General features: G+C 39.3%; 1 protein-coding gene across 1 annotated transcript in view; it reads left to right on the top strand.

Annotated features, from left to right (window-relative positions):
- Positions 1-9,792, top strand: part of skic2 (SKI2 subunit of superkiller complex) — a 26,189-nt gene extending 16,397 nt beyond the window's left edge. Inside the window, exons 22-29 of the mRNA XM_055023701.1 lie at positions 2,259-2,363; positions 2,519-2,654; positions 3,540-3,666; positions 3,820-4,030; positions 6,834-6,944; positions 7,504-7,722; positions 8,094-8,234; positions 9,389-9,792. Coding sequence (XP_054879676.1) covers positions 2,259-2,363; positions 2,519-2,654; positions 3,540-3,666; positions 3,820-4,030; positions 6,834-6,944; positions 7,504-7,722; positions 8,094-8,234; positions 9,389-9,589 — 1,251 coding nt within the window. The 3' untranslated portion in view covers positions 9,590-9,792. The remainder of the gene's footprint in view (positions 1-2,258; positions 2,364-2,518; positions 2,655-3,539; positions 3,667-3,819; positions 4,031-6,833; positions 6,945-7,503; positions 7,723-8,093; positions 8,235-9,388) is intronic.
- Positions 9,793-10,520: the final 728 nt, after the last annotated feature.

Raw genomic sequence — 10,520 nt, forward strand, 5'->3', positions numbered from 1 at the left:
CTGTTAAGACCAGAATCACCTTTTCTAGCTCTTTGTTGAGGGCTGTGAGCCTTCGTTTCTCATCGACTCCACAGAGAAACTGGTATTTCAACATGGGCACATTGATCGCTTGTTGTCTCAACGTTTTGATCATCTCCACTAGTTGCTCGTTCCTTCTGACTACTGCTTTCACTTCTTCCTGTTGCGCCGCTACTTTCTCCTTCACACTGGTCAAGTTGTACACTTTTAATTTCTGCCTGATCTCTTTAAAGTAGCTCTCTTGAATGGCCATCATCGCCTTGCTTTCACTTTCCTTCTCTGTGAACTCATCGAATAGTTTAGTTTGATGTACAAGTTGTCGTGACAAGACGGCGACATTTTTTTTTAACTCTCTGTTAAGAAACGTCAGCCGTTCCTGCTGCTGTTGCGCGGCAGATTTCAAAGATATCATCACAGGTGTCTCAAGTAGTTGTTCATTTGTGTCTTTCATTACATTGAAAAGCAGATCTCTCCTTTTGCACAGATTGTCCAGTCTGTCTTTCTCATCAATCCAGATGTCAGATTCCAAATTCAGCTTAAAGAGCCGTCTTTCGCATTCTTTGAAAAACTCAATCTCGTCTCTCTCCAGTCTTTTCCGATTTTGATAACGTTTCCTGCGGGCCTTGGCGTCCTCTAGTTCTGTGTTGACTTTCAAGAGTTTCTGGAGCGCCCTCCTGTTCTTCCGGCGGACTTTTTCAGCATCAAACATGGCGACCGCTGCCTTCTCCTTCTCAGCTTTATACATTTTGAGATTTTTCTCGCGGGTTAATCCAAAAATGTCAGAGCGAAACAAAATGTAGGTCGGACAGCTTCAGGGCCAAAATCCAACTGGAGCGAATTCTGATGACTCAAAGACAAGAGCTGCAGCATCAAAGGGTGACATTGGTGACATCATCAGTCTGTGTGTGACATCCCTGGTGTGATGTCATAACTTCCCATCAGGGCTCTGTTTTATAATCATTGCTTAGACATAGACAGACTTTGTGATTCAATTGTAGGTTTAAAAACATACAAATTGAAAGATTTTTAGTTTTAAGGCTCTAATAATATTAAATAAATAAGTAATAATAAAAGTATTGATGTAAATATATATAATAGATACATGTGTGACTTTTAAAAGTGTCCTGCATTTCCCACGCTGACTGAAGCACGTTGTGTTTTAAGTTTTTCCGTTAACACGGGGCGGCGGAAATCTTAACGTCTCCAATTTTCCCCAGAAATGTTTGTGAAATTAATTTAAATTTAGATTCTTGTCCAACAGACTCACCAAAAACCAAGTAAAAACACAAAGCGCCGTCCCGGTTTAGAGAACACCAGTCCTAGAAAATCTGAGTTTTAGACCGGGTAAACGTTGCCACGGCCCCTTAAAGCTGTTGCATTATAAACTGATTTTGGCTACATTATTAAATCTGTTGACATGATTGGATGGATATTTCTCTCTACATAAATCTCCTGAACGCCTCTAAACAATTCAACTGCCTGGGCATTTGTTGTTGCCTTTTAATGGGTTTTTAATGGTTTTAAATGTTACTGACATTTTTGTCTTTCATTATTTTTCCTTTATTTCTAAAATCACAAATAAATTCACCTTGTCCAAATCTTATGAAACCCCTGTTGAAAAATAAAATCAGTATTTAACTTGACATCAAAGGGAAGCAGCTTAATGTTGGTAAAATTTCATTATAAGGTGTCAAATTACATTTTTCCCCCCCATTTGAGAAAAGTTAGGGCACCCAAATAACCGTTATATAGCTTCATTTCTTAAAGTCTGACACTTTTTTTTTGATGTATTCAACTAATTGACTTTGTTTTTCCTCTGGTATATCAGTCATATTAACAGCTTCATTGGTGTAACATTCTTTGGTACCTTTGCACAAGTACCAAATATTTTCATTTAGATCTGATAACTGTGGAGCAGATAATCATTCATTTTGTTTTATATTTTCAAGCGGAAACTTCTAAAACCCTGTTGGGCTTACCATCCTACGGCAATTATTTTTGTGTTAAATTTGCACAGAATATTCTCAGTCTCTCATGAGCAATTCAATTTTTGTCCCTATTTATAGTTATTTTCTGTTTTAAAATGCACGACAAAAAACTTTTCATTAAGCATTTGAATCACTTGTTTTACTTTTAAGTAAATGAGGAACATCCCTACCCCTCATTTAGATTTAATATTACTTCTTCACTGATCATAATATGAACTTTGGCTTCAGATCTACCTGCTGTCTTGTTTTCAGAAAGCCGTCCTGGAGTCTGTGAACGGACTCAAAGCGCTGTCTGTTGGTCGAGTTGTCATCGTCAACAACAAGCAGCATCTTAATGCGCTGGGAGTTATTCTACAGGTAGAAATCTCACTCTGGACTCCGATGTTTTCATTATGTCTTCAAGTGTTCTTTTTGATCTGTGAGCAGTGAAAGCAATCACCTCAGTGAGCCGCTATTAGCAGCAAGACGACCCTTTTGAATGAAATTTTTTTGTTCTTTTGTTTGTTTTATAGGTGTCCAATGACGCTGTGAATCGCACCTTCACGGCGCTCATCATCTGTGAGAAGGGGAACGAGGAAGTGGACGGAAAGGCTGAGGACAACGCCGCTTTCCAGCACATGTACAACACAGCTCTGTTCATCCCTGAAGGTAGCGCTGCACAAACCCATAACAAACCCATAACGTTTTATTACACCTGTTTCTATGGACCCTGGCATGTTATTGCTTCCATCCACAGCCGTGCTGAAACATTTCATGAACTAAATGAAACCTGGAGATGTTGCTATTATTAATTCAGTGCAGTGCACAAAAGTTACCAAATGGAAAAATAACACAGAAAACACGTTAAACAACAACTCAAAACTTCTCGTATTCTTCTTTTTTCTCGCTCTCTGTCTGCTACGCTACAAAAAGACTCATTGTCATAGCAACTGATTTTATGTTTCAGGGTTCAACACCAAAAAAAACAAATTTCTCAATTTCCCACACGAAGAACAGAACATTCAGTCGGTTACAGTATTATAAGTTTGATGTTTGTTTTGCGATCATTAAGTGATCCCTGTAGTTGATTAGCTCCTGCTGCTATTAGCTAACCTAACACTGAGGTGGTAGATTTGCTCAATTGATGATCATCTCACCTTTTATAAACATTCTTAATTGAACTGAAACGCTGAATTCCACACCACATCTATATGTTAAGGGTATCAAAGTCAAACTAGCATAACTGAGCTATTTCCCTCTTCCTGGCTATTTATTTTTCTAATAAAATCCTTTTCCTGGCCTTGTCATCAAGTTGCCATAGTGTTGACGATTCGTCCCTTTTCATTTTAAATGTCAGCCATTTGTTAAAGATTTATTGATAACTTAACAGCTAAAACCAATGCTAGTCATTTCCACTAGCAGCTTTTCGCCCGCCAGCCGGGAGGCAGTTATGCACATGTGACGTCCATAACTTCTTTGTTTTTCTATGTAAACAAGCAGGCCTTTCAGACGCAGAATGGTGTTTTTCTGACATTGTCTTGCTGTTTTTGTCAGGTCCATGCAGCCACACGGTGCAGAAGTTAAAACTTCAGGACATATCCGCCATCACCGTGAAAACCCTCAAAGTGATTTCCGACAGAATAATCGATAACTACAACAAGAGGCAACAGCCGCGGTTCAGGTGCTGTCATCATCCATCTTTCATGTTTTAATGAAGGGATTGGGACCCAAACCTGTTTCCGAGGCATTTTTAAATTTCCAAGTGTCATGGACTTAGAATTGTGTCGCAATATTTTGTGATGACTGCAATCATTTACGGTCCTTGGTGATTCAGGGCCGACCCTCCCGGCCAGGCCATCTCCACGGCGACGCAGGAGCTGCTGCGCCTGGCCGAGGCGAACCCGGGCGGCGTGGCCACCCTGGACCCGGTGAATGACCTCCAGTTGAAGAGCGTGGACGTGGTGGAGGCCTCCATGAGGCTCCGCATGCTTCAGGACAGCCTGCGGGACTTCAACTGCGTCCACTCGCCCACCTTCCCCGAGCAGGTGTGTGTTTTTCTGGATGTGTTTAATGTAGAGCGGTGGTCCCCAACCTTTTTATTAGGTTGGGTCAAGACTTGGCAATTCTACATGGCGAGGCAGTTTGCAGGCTCATTAACGAGCCAGTCAGCATATGTGGGAAATGTGGGAAATCACCGACCGGGATAAATCCATCCTCCTGTCTCTTCTCTGGACCTTTTCCCTTCGCAAATAAGCTTTCCAAAGGCATCCGATCTGTTTCTGACTCATTTTGCTGCTTGTGGCTCAATGTTGGCGGGCAAAATGTAACCGAGAGAATCCGGTTAAAGGATTTTCAAAATAAAAGATCCTCCAGACTCAAATAATACATAGAACTGAAATATTAAATTTTTTCTTGTGCGGCCCGTACCAATTGATCCATGGACCGGTACCGGTTCGCGGCCCGCGGGTTGGGGACCACTGATGTAAAGGAATTACTGTCACCTTCAGGCACAAATATATTATTCTAACTATTTAAACTATTTACAATAATAACTTACAAATGGCAGGGACTCGGTGAATCTGATTGAGCTGATGATCTCATTGCTTTAATATTGCTAGCATGCTAATGTCCGACGTCTCTGTCGTTTTCTCTCGTCATTTATCGACTCGCCCGCATTTAATCCGCCATTAAGACGCATCTCACTCACTAAATTAGTCAATTTAGTTACATAACTTATGTTATCACGCTGTGTTAAGCAGTTATCTTACGCCAACAACATGCTAGCTGACGTTAACGGCACGGTCAATGCGGGTAACCATGGCAACCAGCGAGCCTCAAAGGCCTCCCGCTCTTTCTGCAGTCCACTGTGTTTAAACTCATAAAACAAACAGTTAATAGACTTACGATTAACTGTGGATTTACGATTAACTGTCGATTAATGGTTTATTAGATCCAGATTAGTTCCAGTCGTTTATTTAAGTCGGAATTTAGAGTTGTAGTTTGGCCACAATCCAGCAGAGGGCGACATCCTTATGTTTAAGTTCAATGGCGTCAGAAAATCACGATTTTCGGTTTACTATTTAATACAACTGACTCAAAACTATGTTAATATGTAATTAATTTTTTTCATCCAGCATTTTATGAAAATTTTCTCAAGAGAGAAAATTTTTCAAGAGAAAAGTCAGGTTTTTAAGAAAGTTTTATTGTCAGTTGATTGATATTTTGAGATATTTTAAACATCCAAAATAAAACATGACAGAAATGAAAACCACTTAAAACCAAAACCATTAATAAAATCGATTATGGTATGTCTGTAAAGAAAATTGCCTTTCAGAAAACATGAATCATCAGAATGGAAATTGAGCTCATTTTAATTTTCCCCGCACTTAATTGATTAATTGCTTATTCCAACAGGCTTACTTGCATCCTCAGTTTAATAATAACCTTCCTCCTCTCTTTTATATTTTTGAGAGGCACAACAAATACAAGACAAAGCGGCATTAATGAGAATCGAATATTTAAAGAGCTAATTAACGCCGCGGCTCTACATAAGACCCTTGTTTTAGAGCACGCCCAGTTTGTTTCATTTTTATCCCTGCTCCAGTTTTCCTTTCATCTCTCCATCGGTTTCTCCTCTAGCTTCATAATAATATCAAACTCTAGCTTTAAACATCTGCTTCTAAGCTCTCAAAACAAGCAGCTTCACTAAGGAGATAAGATGTAAGAATGTGACCCGTTTCTATAATTAAACCTACAGCCGCGGCTGAACGCCGACTCACACGCACACTGCGTCTTTTGAGCCACCTCTCTCATTACTCTGCATAATAAAAAGCTCAACTCCCCATATCACATCCCCCTTCAGTCAGTATTCTGGGATTTAGCTGCTTATTAATGCTGTGTGGATGAATAATGAGAGATGTTTCTGCAGTCATGAGGAATGAAAGTAAACTGTTGTTTAAGGCTAGTTTTCATTCCCTAAATGGAAAAGTTGTTTGTAGAAAAAACTCAATTTCTAGAGCTAATGGACTCGGCAAGTTTCATCTAAATTTTTGCTCTGAAAAGGAGATTATCTCACACAGGAGCCACACTGCAAAGACACAAAATCTTACCAAGTACTACTTTTAAGGTGTAAATATCTTTGTACATCTAAAATAAGACAAAATTGACTTACAAGTATCGTTTTAGCAAGATATATAAGTTTTTATAAGTAAATAAATGATTAATATTGATAAAAAAGTACAACTTTCACTGGCAGATTATTTCACTGTTAACATGGGAAAGATATCAATATTAAAAAATTATTGACTTAAGACAAGCTAATATATCTTGCTAAAAAAGTTGCTTTTAAGTCAGTTTGGTTGCATTTTAAGAGTATTAAGATATTTCCACTAGAAACTAAACCAAAAATACTTGCTAAGATAGTTTTCGCAGTGTACAAGCCTTCACAGATATTTTCTTGTTTTTGTTTTAACTAATATCAATATCTAGATCACATTAGAATATAAAACAGTTGCAACAAATGATAGCAATCATTTGTTTCAAATGATCAACTATTGAAGCTTAATTTTACTCTTATTGATACTTTGTTTAAATCTTCTTGTAGGAACAGGAGTGTATTTAGATTTAGATTTTCCATTTCTGTCTCATTTTCCCTAATAAGTAGCATCAGTTTAAGTTCAAAGTAAATAACTTAGAACATTGAATCTACGTCTCAAATGGTTAAAAGCCTAAAACAGAAAGAGAATTTTTTTAACCATTTGTATAAAACATGTTCCTTCAAAATCTGATTATTTCTGCAATGTTTCTGTTTTCCGGTTCGTCTGATTTGTTGCTTTGTTTTTGTTCCAGTTTGCTCGTATTAAGGAGAGGATGAGCGTTCAGGAGGAGCTGGACCGGCTTCTGTTCCTGGTTTCGGACCAGTCCCTGATGCTGCTGCCCGAATACCACCAGAGGATCAAGGTTTGGACTTTTCCACAGAGTTTCTGTGTAGTCTTTCAAAGTCGGTCAAATCGTGAAATGCAACCGTTTTGAAGGCTGAAGTTTGAAGGAAATAGTGACTCAGCGTGAAATTGATCAGGTTTTATCATATTTTGACTATGAGAGCGTGAAAGATGTTTTTTTTAAAGCACAACTCAAGTTTGTGTACTTGTACTTAAAATTTTGAGGAGCTGATTGAAAGAATTGAAAGAAAGAAAAAAAACACATTTACAAAACTTACAGGATTTTTCTCTTTGACTTCAACTACACTGTTAGAAGGCGTAACTACTTTTGCACCAAATATACTTCCATAGCTTCCTGTGCTCTAAGATGTGGCTTTAAAAAAGGGCATTTATTATGCAAGATTCCCATTTTGCATGTTTTTGTTTCCATTTGCGTTTCAACTGCTTCTTTTAGGCCTGTCACACAGAGCTATCCTACCCTGTTCAAGGGTTTTAAGGAAGCGGGTTCAGTCCTGCAGTCGTTCATCAGTCTTGATCTTTGACCAGGTTTGTTCGTGTTCCTGCTCTGTGGCCCTCAGGTTCTTCAGTCGCTGCAGTACATCGACAGCAGCGGCGCGGTGCAGCTGAAAGGCCGAGTGGCCTGTCAGATCAGCAGCCATGAGCTGCTTCTGACCGAGCTGCTGTTCGAGAACGTCCTGAGCCCGCTGGCGCCCGAAGAGAGCGCCGCCCTGCTGTCCTGCCTGGTCTTCACCCAGAACACGCAGACGGAGCCGCACATCACCAGCACTCTGAAGGAGGTGAGGAGGAGGCAGCCTCTGCTCCCTGCACATCCCAGAAAGTAGCAGTTAATGAAGCGACGTGTTGCAGTGACTCATTTTGTGTAAGGCTGTGTTGACCTGATGCATAACATCCTGCAGAAAGGACAGCGAGGCCTCGTCTCCTGACTCAGACCGGGTCACGTATTAAATCACTTTCTGCATCAGCGTGTCGGGAACAGCCTTGACATGAAAGAGCTTTACAGGAGCTTTAAATTAGTGATGACCTGAGTCGCTGTCTGGAAGAAAAAAACACAGATTTCCTGGAAGAAGATCCTCCTGTTGATGCCCAGCAGCAGCTTGTAGAGTCTGGTGGGTCTGACAGGTTTTATCCACCGTTTCTGTCCTTTCAGAGCATCGAGCGCGTGCTGTCGGTGGCCCAGCGAATCGGGCAGCTGCAGCGGGAGTGTGGGATAGCGCAGACGGCCGAGGAGTTTGTAGGCCAGTTCAAGTTCGGCTTGACGGAGGTGGTGTACTGTTGGGCCAGAGGCATGGTGAGGATGCCCCCATTGTGACCCAGTTCTCCCTTTTTACCCCACTTTTCATGCAAACTGCAGCTTCCGACTGTTGTAAAAGTTGTTCCTTTGAAACCAGTAGAACCTGATGCATCTCTAGTAATTGAAGGAGCGCTCACTCCGGCCATGTTCAGACAATTTGATTTGTTTATGGAGGTATAAATGCGCAATCAAATTATGAAAAAAAAACTCTTATACGCCTGAAAACCTACATATAAGCTGTTGAATTGAACTCTGATGTAATTTGTACGGATTTATGAATGCCAAGCAAACCAGAGACCACTTCAAAAGCAGGGCATTCTGGGTAAATACAATGAAACAACACAATAATCTAGCATTACAGGATAAATGGCTTGTGGTCTTTTGGAAAAGACAAAAGAAAAGTCGTACAAAAATCTCACGCTGACCAGTCATTTATATTTTGTAAAGAAGGAAGCTGCGCTCATTTGTTCTACAGAGGTTTCTGTATTGTTTTCTTCAGTGGTTCTTAATGCAGCGCCACCACAGGCGAGGAGGGGAACAGGTTTTCAAATGGTTTAACGGTCCAATTTAAAAAAGAACCAAGGCAGCTGAAAATGTAACAAATGTTGCAATTTTGGTCCCCAGTGAAACTGAATCTACTGAAACTTCAACTTGTTAAGAAAACGTTCTTAGGTTGTGTTTGGTTTGCAAGAGTAATTCGTAATATTATGACTTTATACTCTTTTTCTTTTTACTTTATTTCTTTTGACTTTATTCTTATAAAGTTTATTCTCATATTTTTTTATATTTTATTATTGTAATATTATGACTTTATTCTCATAATTTTATTAGTTTTTAAGAGTTTGTTACTTTATTTTTTTAATATTGACTATTATTGTCATTTATTTTTTTTAGCGTGGTGATAGAAAAGGAAGCAAGCAAAAATTAAATCAATTAGAATAAAAAAAGAATCTGAATGTTATTCTTAAGCCATGTTGCCCAGCCCAACTAATAATGTTACATTAACTAGAACTGGTCTATAAATACAGTATTTTTGACTCATATTTAGTTATATTATCGCACCTGTGTGCTCCATTACAATAATCTACCTATTGATTTATTGATCAATTGCTCCACTAACTGATTTCCTGCCTCCTGTTGCCCTGCTGCAGCCGTTCGCTGAGATCGCGCAGCTCACAGACGTGCAGGAAGGCACGGTGGTCCGCTGCATCCAGCGCCTGGACGAGGTGCTGAAGGAGGTGCGGCAGGCGGCCCGCATCGTGGGAGACTCCGTCCTGGGCAGCAAGATGGAGAAAGCCTCGTTGGCCATCCGCAGGGACATCGTCTTCACCGCCTCCCTCTACACCCACTGAGAAAACAAACCTGAAGGAAGGACGAGCCAATCGTGTAGAAACAAAGAGCGGGAATGTTTGTGCCGAAAGAAAGTGGAAGCTAGTTGATGTTTACATGGAAATCTGGGAGAGATTTTAACTAACAGACCAAACACTTTGGGAAAAAGACATGGAGTTTGGGTTGTAAATTATTGTACAGAATTAAAATCTGTTCCTAAACTGCTTACATGATTTATTCATTTATCTTTTTTTTATATTTGTTGTCAAGATTATTTAAGGAGAAAATTGAGGTTCTGAGAAGAGAAATTAATCATATTTATCACAAAAAAAAAATCCCAATAAGGATGTTTCAGCAGAGCCGGAAAAATATTATACAGGGCCTGAGGCACAGTTGGATTTTGGGCCCCCCTCCCTTTTAATTCTACATCTCTAGTGATGTAATGTCCATGTTTTTTTTTAAATATTTTCATTCTGTTTTATTTTAGTGTTTTTCATGAGTGATGGCACGTATTAGCCAACATAAGTAGATTAAAACACTCGTGTAAATGGAGCAACTTTAGCCACAAGTGCCAATTTTCAAATTTAGTCCCCTGGCAGGTTGGTTGTAAAAAAAGAAAAAATAATTGAAACATCCAGAGCATAGCATTTACAACAAATTACATTAACTAAATTGATATTTTTCAAGCGTTTATTTCAGCTACTTTTAAATTTTATGGCTTTGAGCCAATTAAAACCCAAAACCCTGATTTACTGAAAAATTCAGTGTTCTCTTAAATTAAAAGTGTTTTTAATTGAAATTTTATATTCTGGTCAATAGAATGATGAACAATTGCAGTCGCCTCCTTTTGTTGCTTTACCTCCTTTTAGTAGTTATCAATACTTGTGTTTCCATTGACCATACAATTGGTGCAAATTCACATTTTTAAAATAAATTAGCAGGAACAAATTTTGA

This window comes from Poeciliopsis prolifica, unplaced genomic scaffold (genome assembly GCF_027474105.1).
Source record: "Poeciliopsis prolifica strain line A6 unplaced genomic scaffold, Auburn_PproV2 SCAFFOLD105, whole genome shotgun sequence".
NCBI classification, from domain to species: domain Eukaryota; kingdom Metazoa; phylum Chordata; class Actinopteri; order Cyprinodontiformes; family Poeciliidae; genus Poeciliopsis; species Poeciliopsis prolifica.